Source organism: Amblyraja radiata, chromosome 31 (assembly GCF_010909765.2).
Source record: "Amblyraja radiata isolate CabotCenter1 chromosome 31, sAmbRad1.1.pri, whole genome shotgun sequence".
Classification (NCBI taxonomy): Eukaryota; Metazoa; Chordata; class Chondrichthyes; order Rajiformes; family Rajidae; genus Amblyraja; species Amblyraja radiata.
The window spans coordinates 26,400,663-26,422,081 of NC_045986.1; the positions used below are offsets into that span (position 1 = coordinate 26,400,663).

Below are 21,419 nucleotides of genomic sequence, written 5' to 3' on the forward strand. Positions count from 1 at the left end.
AGAAATCCTGAATGATTTAGGAACAGGAACAAGCCCATTAACCCCAAGGGCTGTGATGCCACTCAGTAAGATTGCAGTTGATCTATGATCTATTCCTAAATCAATCTCTTTCTCCTCCGGCGTTTACCTCAAATCTAAAAATCTCAGATTTATAATTAGCAATTAACCTTCCATTAATTGGCTTTGTGGAAGAAAGTTCCAAGTTACTAGCAAACTTTTTGTGTGCAAATATTTTTTAAAATTTCATTTCATCATTGCTCTAATTTTCAGATCAATCCTAGAAAACTGGAGTGAGGAAAGGATTTATAGTTACATCATCAGATCCACTTACTACAGAGTCATACAACACAGAAACTGCACCTTGTGTTCACCACATTCATCCTGATCGTCAAGGACTCATCTGTACTAGAACCATGACCAGCACTTGATCCAATTACTTAAATGCATTGGTAATTCAAGTAATCATCTAGGCAGTGAAAAAAATCCTCCTCAGATCTCCTCTAAACTACCTAACCCCCATCCCCAACCTATACCCTCCAGTTTTTGTCACCCCTTCTATGAAGTAAAGTTTCCTGCTATAACACTTTATCTTAGGCCCACCTTTGGTCATGGCTGACTATGGGTGTCTCCAGGATGCTGTTCCCTATATGGAGGACGCCTGTGTGCGACATTGTTTAACGTGGGGAGACTGGTGCACAGACAGCCACCTCACGGTCCTTGACAGATCTGGGTCAGGATCCAGTGGCATGGAGTCCAAGATGACCCTTTTCTGCTGCACTAAGGTCAGCTATCGTCCTCCGCCTGTTCCACCGTTGAGGTCCTGGTTCAATTGCTCTTTGTCAGAGCCCTCCCACTCGACCTTACCGCCATGGGTGGCCCCACCAGGAGCATAGTTCCAGACAGCATCGCCCTCTGGATCTCAGGTCCACACACGCTTCTCCACCACAACAATGGTGACGATCCATGGGAAACCCTTTAAATGTCCCTTTTCTCATTTGTAGTATCTCCATCATGTCACATTCACCCTCCTCATGTAAAGAAAACAACCCGTTTCTCCTCATAACTGAAACACTCCATGTCTGGCAAAATCGTGGTTAATTTCCTCTGCAGCTCCCGAGGGCAGTCACGTCCTTCCTAAAGTGTGGTGACATGGAAATCCAGCGCTGCATAACCACCATGCAATGAAGGCGTGCATCCTAAATGCCTTCTTCATCACCTTATTGTGCTGCCACTGTGATCCTTGGACTTTTACTCCAAGGTCCTGCAGTTCTTCAATACACCCCGAGGCCCTTCCATTCATTATGCTAGTCCTTTCCTAATTTGTCCTCCCAAAGTCCATCACCTCTCACTGATCAGGATTAAATTCCAACTCCCATTGTTCTGCACATTTTACCCAATGATCCATATCTCCACAGAGAGTGGTGAATCTCTGGAACTCCCTGCCACAGAGGGTAGTCGAGGCCAGTTCATTGGCTATATTTAAGAGGGAGTTAGATGTGGCCCTTGTGGCTAAGGGGATCAGAGGGTATGGAGAGAAGGCAGGTACGGGATACATTTGTATAAGATCAGTCACTTAGTAATCATACATCCTACATAGAAATCAAAATTATTAATGTATATAAGCAAACAGTAAGGATCCCAGTATTGGTCTTGATGTGTCCCTATCAGTTCTCACAGGCTGTTTAAGAAGGAACTGCAGATGCTGGAAAATCGAAGGTACACAAAAATGCTGGAGAAACTCAGCGGGTGCAGCAGCATCTATGGAGCGGTCCGAAACGTTGCCTATTTCCTTCCGGCCCGAAACGTTGCCTATTTCCTTCGATCAGTCTGAAGAAAGGTTTCGGCCCGAAACATTGCCTATTTCCTTCGTTCTATAGATGCTGCTGCACCCGCTGAGTTTCTCCAGCATTTTTGTGCGCCAGTGCTCACAGGCTTCCAGTCACAGAAGCAACCAACCACAATTACCTTCTGCCACCTAATAGCAAGAAATATTTGATCCAATTCGCCTACTTTACCTGGATCCCAGAGACTGTTACATTTTTGGATTAGTTTCCCATGTGATATTGGAGTTTGTGTCCTAAGAACAGGCAAACACTTGGAATAACAAGAGAGTCTGGCGCTTTAAGCTCACGGACAGTTTATCAGTGAAAGGAATTAAAAGAGTCCTCACCCCATGTAAACGTGGATCATTCCTGAGTAGTTGATATCAGACCTTGCAGCTGTAGTTCAACGTTCGCAGAGCCAGATGAAGACACTCTTGGTTTACTGAACTACTGTAAAAAGACTGCCCAGAGCACAATATTTATACCGGTGTCTGTTCAATGTCTGGGCTGAGCTTTAAAACTACTTAATTTTCTCTCTCCACTAAAAGATTGAGCTCTGGATTTCAGTCCCATCAGTGGGAGGATTTACTTCATTATAAATTGAGGACTTCTGACAACTATTCTGACAATACTTCTTCTGGTTGCCTTTTCCTCCGTACAATGTGCTTGAAGCCAAGTCAAAATTCAGCCAGTCCTGCTCAGTGGGCCCATCAGCGGCAGTGATGAAGCATCCCCCTAGCCTGTCAATGACATCATCCACCGGCCAGTTGCCCTCAACTGCAACATCTTATGGCCCATGACCTTATGGATCACTATGACGATTCCAGCAGGGAAATCCCCTCTGGGAGTTTACTACGGCCAAACACAAAATGCCTCCCTGATAAATATTGGTGGAGGATTCTCTGAGAAAGTAAAATCCTTGGAGCATTCGACTGAAAGTGATGATAACATAGAATGACCAAACATGCCTTCTATTTTTGATTTGAATCATATTCCTCAAGGTCTCAACGAGACTGATAAGTGCAGTAGACACAAAAATACTTCATATACTGGAATCTTTAGCACAACACAAAGTGCTTGAATAACTCAGTGGGTCAGGCAGCATCTGTGGAGGTAATGGACAGTGGTGTTTCTGGTCAGTCGCCTCCTTCATATTGCTCAAGGGCTGGAGAAGGGTTTTAATGCCTACTTTGGCATCGTTTCTCAACTGGATTAGGTGATATCTTTTCCTGCTGACAGTTAATTGGCCATCTATCTAAATTTGCTCGTTCGCAGCTTTTTCCTAGAACTCAATTGTACATCAGATGCAATGAGTTTCGCAGTATGGTGTCCCCTGCAACTTCCAATGAAACACGTTAGCCAGCAGCCGTCATCCACTGGAGTTCAACCTCCATCACTATGTACAGCACGTGGATCCTGAGCTTTACAAAGGAAGCTCCGAGTGCATTGAACTATATATCCCGGCTCATGCTCTGAACATAATCTGTGCTTATACCTTCTGTGGGAGTATTTGATGGGGGCAATATACAGACTGTCAAATACAGAGCTTGAGCCAATAGTCAACGTATGTTATACCTGCCTGAGAAGTGTTTGGGACAGTATAAGGGGCCGTTATTCCCTGACTCATGGCTAATGATCAGTTACTGCCCACAGGCTGAATTAAGCCAGTGAAGGAGACATTTTGCTTATCTTTTGCAAAAACAAATGAGAAATGTACAAAATAGAGGGATATATGGTTCATTGACTGCTCTTACAGTGCTCAGAATGAGTCATAACTAACGGAAACCCACAGCAGGATATAAAGGCTGTTTCTGGTGTTATATTTTATTTATCTGGAGTTCTAACCCTCTCTTCCAGCCAGGCCCTAGCACAGATTCCCAACCCCTTGTATACCCAAAATCCTCCTCACTGTGTCATTTCACCACATAGATCTGCATGGCTCTAATTCCCCACTCCCTGTCATGGGAACTGAAACCAGGACCTTTTATGAAGCTGCCGATTTCACTGAAGTTTGCGAAGGGACAAAGCCAAAGTTATGTTGGGAGCAAGACTGATATCCAGAGATGCTGGACTTGCACACCCTGCAGCTCTTAATAAAACATCTATCTGGTGAGGAAGAAGCTGTGGATAAACAGACTAAGTAGCTGACTGGGAGGTAGCGCATATTTTCGGGAGACTGAAGGTTTCACACTGAGTTTGCTTGAGGTTTTTAACTTGGCAGAAGGCCAAGCATGGTAGCAAAGGAAATTCTTATTTTCCTGAGGTAAGCCAAGGACGTCACTAACTATTTGTTGTCTCTTATCTGCCAGTAAAAGATTGATTATGTAACCAGCAGCCACGTCAGTCATGGTTCACGTGAATCTGTGCTCAAACTGGGTTGTAAAACGATACGATTAGTGGAATATCATGATTGTGCTCGTTCTAATAAAGGGCTCTGACACAGTAATGGCAATGAAGAGCCACGGCATGTTTCCACATTAGCAAGGGCAGGAATACCCCAAACACATTCTCAGTTTTCTGTACAATGTCAGATGTAATCCTGCTTTCAACTCGAGGAGAAAAACCTTACACTATTTGATCATATCCTCCACTTCTCAGACTCAGACACATATACTTCTTGGTTACGATTGTCTTTTGTTGCATTTTGTGTGACATATTGGTCAGTTTTTGGTTCATTTCTGCTCAGCATTTTTCTAACGCGATGTCTTCCTCTTTCAGGTATGCCACCATGGTGATTGTCAGGACATTAACAATCAGTCCCCACTGAACCTCTGTGCATCATGTGACAGCCAACTCCACGAGGCAATGCATTTTGACCGGCATATCAGATTTGACCTCCCACCTCAAGGTCTGTCTTTTGTTCTCTTCCACTATTCACTCCCTTCTTTGTTTGCCTTGCTGTGTTTTCCTGATTGCACTGGCATCATGCCTGATAACATTCCTAGCACCTTCGTTTTCACAGGATTTTGACCTTGCCAAGCCACACACACACACAGTGATGTTATCGTGCAGACAGGAAAACACAGCAACCCACTGCCAGGCCAGTTACTGCCTGACCTTGAACGTATTGTTATTCATAAACAAGGTGTTATATATCCTTGCCCTCCTCCACTCTCCCATTCTCTAAATAATACTCTCAATCCATGTTTCATGTCCTCCAAAGATAGACACAAAATGCTGGAGTAACTCAGTGGGACAGGCAGCATCTCTGGAGAGAAGACATTGGTGACGCTTTGGGTCGAGACCCTTCTTCAGACTTCATGTCCCCCAATCATCTCATACCTTGCTTGCAGCCAGCAGACATTTGAACATATCTTGTAGTGCAAGTGGTTCTAACTGCTGGCCAATACTATCAGATTTAGCAGATGACTTAGTTGTTTGATGGATCTTCCAGAACTCTGGATTATTTTCAAAATGATGGTTTGGAAATTTAAGTTTAAGTTTCATTCATTTGAATTAGAAAGCTAATATTATATAAAACCCATCTTCTCCACAGATATCGTTAATAGAAGGAAATATCTAATTTGCTTTGACCTGTATGTATCTCAAGTCTCATACTTTTTGGCAGATGCAGTATAAGTGTTTGGCAGATGCAGTATAATGTGGATAAATGTGAGGTTATCCATTTTGGTGGCAAAAACAGGAAAGCAGACTATTATCTAAATGGTGGCCGACTAGGAAAAGGGGAGATGCAGCGAGACCTGGGTGTCATGGTACACCAGTCATTGAAAGTGGGCATGCAGGTGCAGCAGGCAGTGAAGAAAGCGAATGGTATGTTAGCTTTCATAGCAAAAGGATTTGAGTATAGGAGCAGGGAGGTTCTACTGCAGTTGTACAGGGTCTTGGTGAGACCACACCTGGAGTATTGCGTACAGTTTTGGTCTCCAAATCTGAGGAAGGACATTATTGCCATAGAGGGAGTGCAGAGAAGGTTCACCAGACTGATTCCTGGGATGTCAGGACTGTCTTATGAAGAAAGACTGGATAGACTTGGTTTATACTCTCTAGAATTTAGGAGATTGAGAGGGGATCTTATAGAAACTTACAAAATTCTTAAGGGGTTGGACAGGCTAGATGCAGGAAGATTGCTCCCGATGTTGGGGAAGTCCAGGACAAGGGGTCACAGCTTAAGGATAAGGGGGAAATCCTTTAAAACCGAGATGAGAAGAACTTTTTTCACACAGAGAGTGGTGAATCTCTGGAACTCCCTGCCACAGAGGGTAGTCGAGGCCAGTCATTGGCTATATTTAAGAGGGAGTTAGATGTGGCCCTTGTGGCTAAGGGGATCAGAGGGTATGGAGAGAAGGCAGGTACGGGATACTGAGTTGGATGATCAGCCATGATCATATTGAATGGCGGTGCAGGCTCGAAGGGCCGAATGGCCTACTCCTGCACCTAATTTCTATGTTTCTATGTTTTGTGGTTAACATTTAACTGCCTAGAAAGTCATTCAGATTTCAGAGAACAATGATAAACTTGGACACACCATCCAGCATCAAACTTAGCAGCAGATTTGAACACTGGGGCACGGTGAAGCAGCAATAGAGTTGCTGCCTCACAGTTCCAGAGACCCGGGTTCGATCCCGACGATGCGCGCTGTCTGTACGGAGTTTGTACGTTCTCTCTGTGACCGGCATGGGTTTTCTCCGGGATCTCCAGTTTCCTCCCACACTCCAAAGGTTTGTAGGTTAATTGGCTTGGTATGAATGTAAATTTGTCCCTAGTGTGTGTAGGATAGTATTAATGTGCGGGGACCGTTGGTCGGCTCGGACTCGGTGGGCCGAAGGGCCTCTTTCCGCGCTGTATCTCTGAACGAAACTAAACTAAACACAACCAGGATTTTCCCGACACAGCCAACCCTGCAGACTCTCCTTCATTAACATGTGTGGAGTTGTGCCAAAATCTGGCAGACCGATCAAGCAACAGTTTGATGTAATTAAACTTACTACGTGATATCTTCAGATCAACATCACACGTCCCTTTTTACCTTTGATGTAAGTAGCGAGCCTTCTTGGAGGTCAGTTAATAGTGAACCGCATTGCTGTTGGTTTGGTTGCATTTAGGCTGGATCGGGTAAAATCAACAGTTACCCTCCCATAAAAGGACATAAATGAACCAGTTGGCTATTTTACAGCACCACACACTTTCTAGTTCCAGAATTTATTCAATTGACCAAACATAAATTCCACAGCTGCTATGGTAGGATTTCAGATTCGCTGGATCATAAAGACTCTGGATCACCGGTCTATTCCCTATTTGGGAATAAATTCACAGATTGCAGGGATTCAAGCAGGCATCTGACAACCACTATCTTGAGGGAGATTAACTTTGGCAATGAATGCTGGTTTTGCCAGCAATACACAATGAACTGAATGAATGGGGAAAATGCAAACGCTGATTCCATCTTTTACAAGAGGAAACACAATACATTATGATTTTCTTTATAAACATAATTTCCTTTTTCATGTACTTGAGCCATGAGATCACTCGGCTCCATTTCAAACCTCGATCCAACTCAAGTTTACATTATGCCTCATTACATAAAATATCTCAATGTTCTCCAGTAAAATTTGACATTGAATTACAAAAGATTATTTGTACAAGAACAAAATCTCAGTCGAATAATTAGTTTTTAAGGCATGGTATGAAGGAAAGTTGGAGTAATAAGTCATAAGGGCTCAGAGAAAACATTTCAAAGTGGTGGAAACTGAAGATAAATAAGAAGCTTGAAGATAGACACAAGAAGCTGGAGTAACTCAGCGGGACAGGCAGAATCTGTGGAGAGAAGGAACTCAGTAACTCAGCGGGACAGGCAGCATCTGTGGAGAGAAGGAACTCAGTAACTCAGCGGGACAGGCAGCATCTGTGGAGAGAAGGAATGGGTGACGTTTCGAGTCGAGACCCTTGGGTCTCGACTCGAAACGTCATCCATTCCTTCTCTCCACAGATGCTGCCTGTCGCGTCACCCATTCCTTCTCTCCACACGTCACCCATACCTTCTCTCCACAGACGCTGCCTGTCCCGCTGAGTTACTCCAGCTTTTTGTATCTATCTTCAGTTTAAACCAGCATCTGCAGTTCCTTCCTACAAATAAGAAGCTTGAGTTGTGCAAGCATCAAAATCTTGGAAGGATTACGCTTCCTAGATTTCAAGAGGTAGCACCAGAGATAGGATTTGGCAAAACCCTTATCTCCTGTTGTTTTCATAGGATCTGTTTTGGCCCGGAATGTCTCAACACGATCGTGCCCGCCCCAGACCAGAACTTCGTCGGACAAGGAGGAAGATGATGACAGTGGGATGGATGGAAAGAGGTAAAAGCCTGTCCAGGACCAGAGCATTTTGCTCAAGTGGGTCTTAAACCAAATTCCAGAGAGCTAAATCAAAGGTAGACACAAAATGATGGAGTAACTCAGCGGGTCAGGCATCATCTCTGGAGAAAAGGAATGGGTGACGTTTCGGGTCGAGACCCTTCTTCAGACTGATGTCAGGAGAGTGGGTGGGACAGAGAGTTAAACATGTGGCTGATTTTTATCTGAATTTTCTTTTCAGAAATCTTAAATTAGTAAATTATTGCCAAATTACTGAACCAGGACTTTGATCAAGACTTTCCAGTTTTGTCCAGTTTTGACATTGCTTGCACTCTGAGGCTGTTATTATCCAGAATTGTGGTCCTATATGTGACTAAGAACTATTAATACCCCCAAAAAGTCACAAACTGCTGGAGTAATTCAGCAGGTCAGGCAGCATCTCAGAAGAAGGGTCCTGACAAAAAGCCTGTTAACTCTGCACATGGTCCCACTATCCTGAGGGACAGAATCGTGCATTTCTCTCACATTGGTTCAGTGATGCAGTAAGCAGAGTTACCCAATATATACCAGAGGCTCTGGGGAGTAAAGGGGAATTGATCCCTACCTAAGGTCCTTTAACATGGCTCGCCTCAATTGATTGAACCTGGGACTGAATGTGGGGGGAGAGTGAAGGTGATAATTTATTGGTGTAAGGAGGGTATTGTATTTGTGGTAAAGCAGGTTCTCATTGAATTCTCTCCACCTTACAGTGAGAAGAGAAATTCTGCACTCAAGCTAAGCAAGAAGAAAGCTCGCCGTCGACACACTGATGTGAGGTTCATCTTCATAGTGCACTGTGTTCAATATCATGGGCTCCATTTCATCTGACCCACCCTTCCTATTCACCTATCTCCCTCTTCAATTTCTGCCTAGGGCATTACTTAAATGGCCTCCAAAATATTGTGCTGCACTCTCCCAGGACAGAAGCAACTAGGGCCGGACTTTGGGAGGGAATGAACTACTTTCCAATATTGATTCTGATTATATAGCAATTTTATAGTAGAGCATAAGTCATTATGACATCTCATCAGATGAGAAGCCATTATGGGATTTAAGATGGCCAGAGCTAAACGGCTTTGTGTTATCGGTCTGGACTGGCTATGAAGGCTATACCAGAAATAACATGAGCTCTCTAATATTGGATGCTAAAAAGTCCTGTTCAGTTGTGATGTGGAAAATAGTGGGATTATTGAGAGAAGCTATTGTCTGTCCTATATTCCCTACTGTGTCTCCATCAACTCCCTGTTATCCAGCATTGCTCCCGGATGCTTATTCTCTCTTCTTGTTTTGCAGGACCCCAGTAAGGAATGTTTCACTCTGAAGTTTGATTTGAATGTCAACATTGAGACAGAAGTTGTCCCTGCAATGAAGAAAAGGACTCTCGGGTATGTAGGAGAGGTTCTCAAAGATTCCCGAATCTGTCGCATCCCTTGCCAAGCAGTCCTGAGAACATTAACTGTCTATTAGTTCCACTGGTTCTGTTGTGGAGTAACCAATGAATCATCGCAGCCTATGTTTATATCCTCATAGTAAACCAGGCTGGGATTGGAACCCCCAACTTCTTATCCCTTTGAATTATTCTCTCTATGAACATATATACTTGAGTTTATCACGCACTAGCATTTAGTAATCCATGCACGAGTAATTAATTGCCTTTAGCATTTTTTTTCAGATACAGTGACCTGTATAATGTTTGGGACAAAGACCCATCATTTATTTATTTGCCTCTATACTCCACAATTTGAGATTTGTAATAGAAAAAAATCACATGTGGTTAAAGTGCCCATTGTCAGATTTTATTAAAGGCCATGTTTATACATTTTGGCTTCACAAAGTAGAAATTACAGCTGCGTTTATACATAGTCCTCCCAAGATCCAAAGCATACCACCTCATCTGTGAAATGGCCTGGGCATGTATGGCTGCTGAAGGTACTGGCTCACTTATCTTCATTGATGATACAACTGCTGATGGTAGTAGCATAATGAATTCTGAAGTGTATAGACACATCCTATCTGCTCAAGTTCAAACAAATGTCTCAAAACTCAATGGCCGGTGGTTCATTCTACAGCAAGACAATGGTCTCAAACATACTGCTCATGCAACAAAGGAGTTTTTCAAAGCTAAAAATGGTTAATTCTTGAGTGGCCAAGTCAATCACCTGGTCTGAACCCAATTGAGCATGCCTTTTATATGCTGAAGAGAAAAGGGAACTAGCCCCCAAAACAAGCATAAGCTAAGATGGCTGCAATACAGGCCTGGCAGAGCATCACCAGAGAAGACACCCAGCAACTGGTGATGTCCATGAATCGCAGACTTCAAGCAGTCATTGCATGCAAAGGATATGCAACAAAAATACTAAAAATGACTACTTTCATTTACATGACATTGCTGAGTCCCAAACATTATGGTGCCCTGAAATGGGGGGACTATGTATAAACACAGCTGTAATTTCTACATGGTGAAACCAAATGTATAGAAGTGGCCTTTATTAAAATCTGACAATGTGCACTTTAACCACATGTGATTTTTTTCTTTTACAAATCTCAAATTGTGGAGTACAGAGGCAAATAAATAAATGATGGGTCTTTGTCCCAAACATTATGGAGGGCACAGTGATGCACAAAGACGTGTGTGCGTTACTGAGGCCAACCAGTACCAGACAGAGTAAAGCTGTTACATATTACACTGGAGTGTCAAAGTCAAGGTGTTATCAGGCCCTTCTGCAATTGCTGCTGGTATTTCGAGGGCTTGAGTTTACATTAATATAATAAAACCCATGTGCCTGCCTGAGCAGCACTAATCAAGCCTCACTGCTTCCCAAGGGGCAGTACTTCATAAACCTCAAGACCTGTTCCAAACTGACCGAGTGGCTCACACTCACAAATCTGAACCCGGCCTTGCGATGCCATCACAGAACTCTGCTCCTGCTGTTCACTCTGGCGAGTGTGTCACACTTATATTCCCCAACTACTGCCTGGTCACAGTGATTACGTGTAACATAATTGGAGCCCCACATTTACCTCTTCCATATTGTGAAACAATCATGGAATGTGTAATTCAAAAGGAAGAGGAATGCTGGGGTTACGTGTGTGACTGGTTAGATTGCTCTCACACGGAGCCAGCATGGACTCAATGGGACAAACGGACTCTGTCTGTGCTTCAACTTTACGGTGAGACTGTGACAACCATAGACACGATCCAGTGAATGAATTGCCACTGGTACACAAAATTGCTGGGGAAACTCAGCGGGTGCAGCAGCATCTATGGAGCGAAGGAAATAGGCGACGTTTCAGGCCGAAACCCTTCTTCAGACTGATGGGGGGTGGGGAAAGAAAGAAGGAAAAAGGGGAGGAGGAGGAGGAGCCCGAGGGCGGGCGGATGGGAGGGTGGGAGGAGACAGCTAGAGGGTGAAGGAAGGGGAGGAGACAGCACGGGCTAGCCAAATTGGGAGAATTCAATGTTGATGCCATAAGGACGCAAGGACCCCAGACGGAATATGAGGTGCTGTTCCTCCAATTTCCGCTGTTGCTCACTCTGGCAATGGAGGAGACCCAGGACAGAGAGGTCGGATTGGGAATGGGAGGGGGAGTTGAAGTGCTGAGCCACCGGGAGGTCAGGTAGGTTATTGCGGACTGAGCGGAGGTGTTCGGCGCTGTTGGACTTTCATTATTTTATAGTAATGTGTGCTTATCTCTTCTGCAGGGACACACTGGTGCCAGTATTTGAGAGGAAAGGAATTGAGTTGAACCAAGTGGAGATTTTCTTGGACCATTCCTACACACCCCTGGCCTTGTACTTTGAGGCATACCGTTTTGGGGGACACTTCCTGAAAGTAAAAGGTAGGCTGTCTCCTGAGGGGCATTCGCGATTTCAGATTTATTTCAGTGACGCTGTAATTATGACAGATCTCGGGGGCAGTGCTAGGTTGAGCGGCTGTTTGCCAAGCTAGCAGGCAGAATGAACAACAGACTGCCGGGAGCACTGCTCATGGATGAGCTTCTTGTTGTAGCACCTACTTGTAGACAGCACTGGTGTTTGTCCTGAACTGAGTTACATTTTGCAAGTGTTGGATGAGGAGGCACTTAATGGTCTCTGCCTCAGATCTATCTCAGAGCCTAGAGATAGATCTTTGTCTCTGTCTAACAGCAAGAGATAGATTGCTGTTCGTTCACAGTATCTAATCTAAATCCAGAAATTCTTTGCCAACAACACCGTGGAAAAAGAAACTTCACGTAAGCACTGCAGCAGCTCACCACAAACCTTTTGATGGGATAAAGGCGAAGAAATGCAGACTTTAACAGTGACGACCAGCTCCTCAGTGTGAGATGGTTTTGTTAGTTCAATAGTTCACTCCCACCTAAAACCAATATGTACACCAGATGTGATCTAACTGGGCCTTTTTTTTATAAAATTAGAGCGACTTCCATCGCTTAAACTTGTCCTCCAGATATACATCCAGCATTCCATTCTTTTTGTTTCTAATATTTTCTGTACCTGTCCACAATATATCCATAATTCCAAATCTGTTCTAGCTTTAACCATTTGGCAAATGCGCCTTTCTAATTCAAGTTCAAGTTCAAGTGAGTTTATTGTCATGTGTCCCTGTATAGGACAATGAAATTCTTTCTTTGCTTAAGCACACAGAACATAGTAGGCATTTACTACAACACAGATAAGTGTGTCCATATACCATAATATAAATATATACACACATGAATAAACTGATAAAGTGCAAATAACAGAAAATGGGTTCATAATAATCAGAGTTTTGTCCGAGCCAGGTTTAATAGCCTGATGGCTGTGGGGAAGTAGCTATTCCTGAACCTGGTTGTTGCAGTCTTCAGGCTCCTGTACCTTCTATCTGAAGGTAGCAGGGAGATGAGTGTGTGGCCAGGATGATGTGGGTCTTTGACGATACTGCCAGCCTTTTTGATGCAGCGACTGCGATAAATCCCCTCGATGGAAGGAAGGTCAGAGCCGATGATGGACTGGGCAGTGTTTACTACTTTTTGTAGTCTTTTCCTCTCCAGGGCGCTCAAATTGCCGAACCAAGCCACGATGCAACCGGTCAGCATGCTCTCTACTGTGCACTTGTAGAAGTTAGAGAGAGACTTCCTTGACAAACCGACTCTCCGTAATCTTCTCAGGAAGTAGAGGTGCTGATGAGCTTTCTTGATAATTGCATTAGTGTTCTCGGACCAGGAAAGATCTTCGGAGATGTGCACGCCCAGGAATTTGAAGCTCTTGACCCTTTCAACCATCGACCCGTTGATATAAATGGGGCTGTGGGTTCCCCTCCTCCTCCTTCCAAAGTCCACAATCAGTTCCTTGGTTTTGCTGGTGTTGATGGCTAGGTTATTGCGCTGGCACCATATGCACAGTTGCTCGATCTCTCTTCTATACTCTGACTCATCCCCATCAGTGATACGTCCCACAACAGTGGTGTCGTCAGCGAACTTAATGATGGAGTTCGCACTGTGACTGGCTATGCAGTCATAAGTATAGAGTGAGTACAGCAGGGGGCTGAGCACGCAGCCTTGAGGTGCTCCCGTGCTGATTGTTATCGAGACTGACACATTTCCACCAATACGAACAGACTGTGGTCTGTGAGTGAGGAAGTCGAGGATCCAATTGCAGAGGGATTTATTTATGTTAAAATAAGAACGAATAACCTCACGTTTTCTTAGTCACAAATCCATTCACCACAGATTTACCTCATTCATTTCATCTATTAATTGTGGCCGCTGTTCAACTCAAAATTTCAATCACACAATTATAAAAAATAACTCGTAAATCAATCGCTGCTTTATTGCATTGGTAAAGGTAAGAGTAAACAAAAACGGTTCAAGGAAGAATGTTTTGTCTTATAACCCCTCATAGAATAATCTAATATTCATAGTTTAACTGTGTATCTCTGGCACCTCCCTCGCCTTTCTTGATCCCTCTATCTCCATGACAGATTATTGACTGGCGTCTAATAAGAACCTCCTGACTCTTACAGTTATTTGGACTACACTTCCTCCCACCCTGCAAAGATGCAATCCCCTGCTCTCAATTTCCCCGTCTCTGCTGCATCTGCTTCCAAGACGAGGCCTTCCATCCTGGGACATCTGATAAGTCCTCCTTCTTTAGTAAACGTGGTTCCCCGTGTTCAGCTTATTACTAACAGTCCCTAGGAACTGTATCTAATGATCTTTGGGAGTCCTAAAGCCTTCAGATGTCTGCACAGCTCCATTTCCGTGCTCTTGAGCATCTCCAGTTTCCTCCCCTCAGACATTGGCAGGCACCATGTGTCTCAAGTAACATGTTTGCATTCCTTGCTTAGTTTATAAAATAAAAACAGAATATGCGATAGATCGGACATTGCAAGCTGGAGCTTGGGGAGAGCACCCAAGAGCCTGACAGATGGCTCCATTCTGAGTTGGGTGTGTGAGGGGAATAGAGAGACTAGCGAACTGGGCCAACAGGATATGGATCAGGATCTAAGCTCTGAGACAAGGTAATTGGTTGAAAGTAGTTCACGGAAGCAAATGTCAACTTTTTGCAAACTCAAGGGTTACACATGGTTAATGCATTTAGTAAAATGAACACAATAAATTGTTATTGTTAATCACCATTACTTGGCTGTCCTCCATTTCATATATTTTAGTAATTTAATTCATCCTATGTTTTGTCCAAAACTTATGCAAGACTAGCAAACATGAATAAATGGTTTACTATTACCATCACGTACGTCACTTATAACATTGGTGAATATTCCACCATTTGGCACAGATCTGTGTGAGTCTCATCGTAGTAATTTGAGTATCTTTCATTATCTCTAACCTCATTATCTTGGCACTCAACCAATGTTCTATTCAGGCCAATAAATTGCCCGCAGTTTCATGTGCTTCAATTATATTCCATAACGTCTCAGAGGAACCATCAAATATCTTTTGGAAATCTAAATAAACAACGACCACAAATTTGATAAAAACTAACATTTCTCTTGTGAAGTGATCATTTTGCCCCGTTATCAGGTCTAGTCTGTTGATATGTGATTCAGGGAAAAAAGTAGCAAACTTTTAAAACAAATTCACATTGTTGATAGCACCAATCTCCAGGGCATTTGCAGTGAAACATGGCTGGCTCATTAATTTCACCATAGAATAATACTGCAGTTGTAATATATATAAATACCGGGAGATGCCTCATGCTTTGGCATTGTGAGGACAGGATGTGACTCTGAGAACCATGGTCATTTTACCCTGTGATCTTGAATTAAATGGATATGAATATACTTCATCTCAGGTAACCTCTTTTTGGATTGACATCCTGATTGAAAAGCTATTGAAAGACAGGCTCTGCTGTGCTCTCTGACCCAGGCTGATTGTCCTTTGTTCAACAGGATGTGTCTTTAAAGTTTGTTGAGGATATTCCTGTTTCTGAGGATTTGGGATTAGTTCAAACTTGCTGCTTTTTCCAATCTGGCGGAAAAATAATTGAACAAGGAAGGGGATCCATCAAAACAGATTAATTTTAGCCTAGAATGTCCAACTCACATTCATATGCATTGTGTCATCCAATATCAGTGCCAAACACTCCCTCAGTAGGCTTAGTAAGAGTTAAGTATAAGGTAAGGCTCCTTTGAGGCAGGCACGCACAATGTTAAGTAAATCCTCGCGTTGAAAGCCAACATTACCAGACGCTCCGTCTGCTGAGCCAGTGCTGTAATCGCCATGGTCAGTTGTTTGTCTCCCATTGAACTAGTGGACAATAGTGGTACCTCTTGAAGCAAAGAATTCTCTTCATCTTTGACTTCCTTGGTTTGCCTCACCTTTCTCTCCTCGCTCCCACTTCAGTAATATTAATCCACACTGGTTGTTTGGGGGGGCTTTTTTTGCGCTAATACTGATATCATAACTTAGAACATGCATAAGAAATATATATTATTAGCTAACCAAACAAAAGGTAGACGAAACAAAGTTGCATTTGCAAAATTAGAGGCAAGAGGCAGGATAATTTTGAGAAAATATAATTAAGTGTTCTACATGCTTTTCACTTTGCTCTGTCACCATAGCCCAGATGACGTGTTTTGGATGACAATACAATGCCTGCTTCTGGAAACCAATGTCCCTTGCACCCAAGCCCCGCTGAGCTACATCCCCTCAATACCGAACTTGACCTTTGAATTTGCTCCAATTGCTGTCCTCCGCCATACTCGAGCCAGAAATCTGCTGTCAGTGTAATGAGATGAAAAAAATAGATCAGGTGTCTGCTGGCTTTTGGCTCTTAGTGGCTTCTGTTCATAATCATGTTGTAATCATTACTGATCATTACCCTGTTGTAGTCATCATCATTTGGGTTGGACATTAAACTGAGATTGTGTCCCCTCCCTCAGCTGAATGTGCTTGCTCTGTTATTTTAAACAATCATCGAGGAGTTCTCCTTTGTGGCCATTATCACCCAAACATATTATCTTGTCCTTATTATGTTGCTGTTTATGAGCCATAGGAACACAATATTAATCAACTGACTTCCTCATTACTGCTGCACGAATGTTCCTGTGCCTGCCTCCACTTACAACAGGCAGGGTTCAACTGTTGTGCAAGAGCCAGACCCAGGAATGTAATAAATCACAGCACGCGAGGTTTCCTTGTTTAGCGATAAAACGCCTTTACTTCAGGTCGAGGAAGTCTATCTGAACGTAAAAAATGACATTCCCTTTCTCTCCCACCTCTTGCCATGACTAAATTATGAGCTGATAGACAATAGACAATAGGTGCAGGAGTAGGCCATTTGGCCCTTCGAGCCCTTCGAGCCAGCACCGCCATTCAATGTGATTATGGCTGATCATCCCCAATCAGTACCCCGTTCCTGCCTTCTCCCCATATCCCGTAACTCCGCTATTTTTAAGAGCCCTATCTAGCTCTCTCTTGAAAGCATCCAGAGAACCCGCCTCCACCGCCCTCTGAGGCCAGAGAATTCCACAGACTATGTGATGCTAAGGCCACCTTGAGATGAGGGGTCAAACTGCCGGTGATCTCGCGAGGCATGACTCAAGGTGACTGACCAGTTCATACTTCCTGACTGCAGCTTCTGTGCCGCTGTTCCAGCTCATCACTCTCTGAATTGAGTGTGATCTAAGTGCAGGGTGTTTTCGCGTTGACTGGTCTCAGGCATCTGCCAGATGGGGACCGAAGTACAGGAATATAAGCAGTGTTGAAATTAATTGGATAATTGGATAATATTGGGATCAAGGGATATTTGAAATTAGTTGAACATTAGACGGAGTTTCTGGATCAGCTGAATGTAGGTGCAGGCTTAAGTATCATGTATCAATCATTAAGTATTAAGTACCAACTCCTGTTTCAAATGCATACATTGTAATGGCTAATTTTGAGATTGCATCAGTGCATTATAGACAGTTGTCACTTTGTTCTGGAGCATGCTTTGTGTGCAATGGGAATATGGCTTGAGCCATGCATGTGTCAGAATGTAGTTCACATTGATCATATACCAAGCATAGTTAGTGTCAAACTTGCAGCAGATCAGTGTTAAGCAAGCGGAGGGTGTGGTTAATGTTATGTGTGTATCATATTGTGATCAGTATTAAGTGTGCATCAAGTTGAAGGTTTGTAACAAGTATGTGCCAGAGCTGGATGGTGTGTACTATAGTGTGACTGATATTGAAAGTATTTCAGAGGCAGATCTGTGTTGAGTGCATATTGAAACGTGATGTGCTCTTCTTTTGAAAGGAAGTATGTTTATTATAGAATATAGAATAAGGAGGATAGTCTGATACCCTGGGTGAGCAGTCACCAAGATGCTAGGGTGAAAGAGAGAGCTTATGCTGCATTGCTTCAACGAGCGGGTCTGATTTGAGATTGCAAATACCGCATAATGCTATGCCGCAGTTACTACTTCAATCATTCACTGAACCAAGGGTAATTCTGAAGCTGATGCTGCTGATTAACGGTCTCTTGGCCACAGCCTGTGGGGAGATCAATAATGTCTGGCTTGAGGGTGCCTTTGCACCAAATTTCTGCTTTGATCTGTTGGCAAAGTTGACGTGGGAAGAGGGAATACTGCCCCTGACTCCAGCTCGAATCATTCTCTGCTCTCACTCTGCAGCGAAAGCCGGAAAGGAGCTGAAGGTGGAACAGGCTGTCAAGGAGTTCAAGTCATTGAGCTTACCCATCATACGGGCTTCGATGGTCAGTCCCCCGTATATCTGCGCCCCTGTGGTGGACAGGATGGAGCAACCTCTGCCGGGACGGGAAAACATGGACATGGTGGTGAGAGATTCTATTTCTTCAAAGATTCTTACAGATTCTTAAACTGTTGCCGATCACTAAAATGACAGCCTTAAATGTAATACGAATATATCTTTGGGACTGGTCACTAATCACACCTATGTGGCAGCAGAGGTCACAATCGCTGCGGCTGAGTTCGCACCAGGGTTCCTGCGCATAACATGCAGTTGCCAGAGAACGGGTCTTGGCTCAGATCAGATTGTACATCTCATTGACTCCACAATTCTTATTTCACACATAGACATTAAATGAATTTTGAAACTAATTTGCAGGAAATGCGATTCCTCCTAATGGATAAATCAGACGAGTTGGTCTCCAATTGTCGTCTTTTTGGAATCATATGGTGCAACACAATTGTAAAAGCTAACTGTTTCAGGACTGGACGAGGGATGGTCAAGATTATAAACAATGATCTCCTTACTTCTTTTCTTTATGTCTTATTCTCTTTTTCCTATTTTCTTTTCCTCAACTTTCTTCACTCATTCGTCTTTTTTCTTTTTCTTCACACACTATATATCTCACGTCTTTCTATCCTTTACTATCCAATTTCATTTTCTTACTCTTATCTTTCTTTATTATGACAAAAAAAACAAAAAAAGAAGCTGTACATAAAGTGTATTATGAAAATATATATTAGGCACTTTGATGCCATATGATTGTACTTACTTCTAATAAAATAAAATATTTTTTAAAAAAAATAAATAAATAAAAAAAAACTAATTTGCAGAATGTGGGGTGTTGCTGGCAACGGCAGCATTTGTTGCACACTCCTAATTGCTCTTGAGGAGGTGTAGTTAGTTGATGCTACACTCTATCTGGTGAAGGTGCACTCACAGTGTTATATGGGGGAATTCCATGATTCACGCCTACTGAGAGAAAAGAAGTGGCACATGTTGAGGATGTATCTGGAAGGAGAGAATGTTTCGGATAGTGAATGGGGTGCTGATGAAGTGACTGCTTTGGGCTGGATGATGACAAGTTTCTTGAGAGTTATTTCAACAGTATTCATCCAGTCAAATGAAGAATATTTCATAACCATCATGCCTTTTGCCATGGGAGTACTGTCTTTGCGGGCAAAAGTGAATCACTCGCCACACGACGCCCAGAAATTTACCTGGTAGTTATGTGTCTGTGTGTCAGTGTGGCTTAACCTTCCTCAGTGTATGTTTCATCATCTCTGTCTGCCTCTCTGATTGTTTGTCCTCCTCTCATCTCCTTGTTTGTGTCTCTTGCATGTGCTGATGCCATGGTCTTGCTGTCTCCTCCCCTCCTCAGCTCTCCCTCAGCCCTCGTGCTCCTCCTCTTCCTTTCTCCTTTCTGCTCCCCACCACCCCCACCGTACTTCAGTGTGAAGAAGGGTTTCGGCCCGAAACGTTGCCTATTTCCTTCGCTCCATAGATGCTGCTGCACCCGCTGAGTTCCTCCAGCACTTTTGTCTGCCATGGTCTAGAAGTTGCTCGTTCTGAATATGCCACAAATTTTGAAATTGAACTTTGCTAGTCTTAAATAAAAATGGAAATATTGAAAACTCTCAATTGGTCAGATAGCATCTACGAAAGGAGAATAGAGTTAATAAGAACAAAGACCTTTGGTACTGCCTGAATTGCAGTGTTTCCAGCATTTTCTATTTTTATTTCAGATTTCCAGCATCTGTATTTACTGATATTCATTTCTCTGATGACCAGTCTTAGCTGGGAGATGTTATGTATTGACACACGGATATTATCATTTAGCCTGGTCCAGGGTGTCTGGGCAAGGCTACACCTCATCTGAGAGACTCTACTCTGACCCTATGAGATTCTTCACTATAAACATGAGCAAGACTATGCTCATGAATGTCAGCTCCATGCCCACAAATCTCAGTACTGCCATAAATCTCAGCTCAGTGCCCCCAAAAGCAGCATGAACTCTGCTAGCTTGAATGAATGAATACGTTTATTGGCCAAGTATGTTCACATACAAGGAATTTGCCTTGATGCTCCACTCGCAAATAACAACATGACATACAATGACAATTAAGAATGACACATAAAACATTAAACATTAATAATAAAACATTATCGATTAAACATGTGAATTAAATAAAATATCAGTGCAAAAGGAGGCTACATATTTTTGGTTATTGAGTAGAGCTACTACACGTGTAAAAAAAGCTGTTTTTATGTCTGGCTGTGGCAGCTTTCACAGTCCGGAGTCGCCTTCCAGAGGGAAGTGATTCAAAGAGTTTATGGCCAGGGTGAGAGGAGTCAGAGATGATCTTACCTGCTCGCTTCCTGGCCCTTGCAGTGTACAGTTCGTCAATGGAGGGAAGGTTGCAGCCAACAACCTTCTCAGCTGATTGGACGATTCGCTGCAGCCTGCGGGTGTCGTGCTTGGTGGCTGAGCCAAACCAGTAGAATCAACTAAATACCAATAGCCACCCGTATCCACCTATCACTTACCTGGTGTTGTCTTGCCCCCACCTCTCCTCCAGCTTTCTTCCCCCCTGTCTCAAAGACTGCCCGACCTGAAATTACACATTCATTTCCTCTAGAGACGCTGCCTGACCTGCTGAGTTACTCCAGCGCTTTGTCCTCTTTTTGTAAACTAGCATTTTGCACACATTCAATAGCATTGAATACATTCAATTATTTATATTACTTATGGAAATGATACGTAGTGCAACATTCTCACCGCTTCCCCAGACCCCACCGGGTTAATTCAACGTTATTTCTAAAATTATTTCCAAAAAAATGTATAATCTCCTCTTTTCGATGGAGTATCTGACGAGCACCAGAGGCAGTACAGGATCTTTTGCATTTACAGCAGTACATGTGGGCAAGGTGTGCAGATGATCTATCATCAGTTCTTGGTCCTGTATTCTTGCATCAACAGTCAATCTTGGCACCAAAGATGACAGAGCATTTATGTTCCAACATATTTCCTGGCTTTGAAAATAACAGTATAGACATGG

General features: G+C 43.2%; 1 protein-coding gene and 1 long non-coding RNA gene across 9 annotated transcripts in view; one reads left to right on the forward strand and one right to left on the reverse strand.

Annotated features, from left to right (window-relative positions):
* plekhg5 (pleckstrin homology and RhoGEF domain containing G5) overlaps nt 1-21,419 on the forward strand; it is a 93,194-nt gene that overhangs the window by 50,516 nt on the left and 21,259 nt on the right. For all 8 annotated transcript variants that reach the window (XM_033048226.1, XM_033048227.1, XM_033048220.1 and 5 more), the window contains 6 exons: nt 4,542-4,671; nt 8,032-8,134; nt 8,881-8,941; nt 9,464-9,555; nt 11,874-12,010; nt 18,285-18,448. In XM_033048226.1, coding sequence (XP_032904117.1) covers nt 4,629-4,671; nt 8,032-8,134; nt 8,881-8,941; nt 9,464-9,555; nt 11,874-12,010; nt 18,285-18,448 — 600 coding nt within the window. In that variant the 5' untranslated portion in view covers nt 4,542-4,628. The remainder of the gene's footprint in view (nt 1-4,541; nt 4,672-8,031; nt 8,135-8,880; nt 8,942-9,463; nt 9,556-11,873; nt 12,011-18,284; nt 18,449-21,419) is intronic.
* On the reverse strand, nt 1,111-9,858 carry LOC116990493. The gene is made up of 3 exons (XR_004416561.1): nt 9,847-9,858; nt 3,669-3,671; nt 1,111-1,216 (listed from the first exon to the last, which is right to left on the reverse strand). It is a non-coding gene; the product is annotated as an uncharacterized LOC116990493 (long non-coding RNA).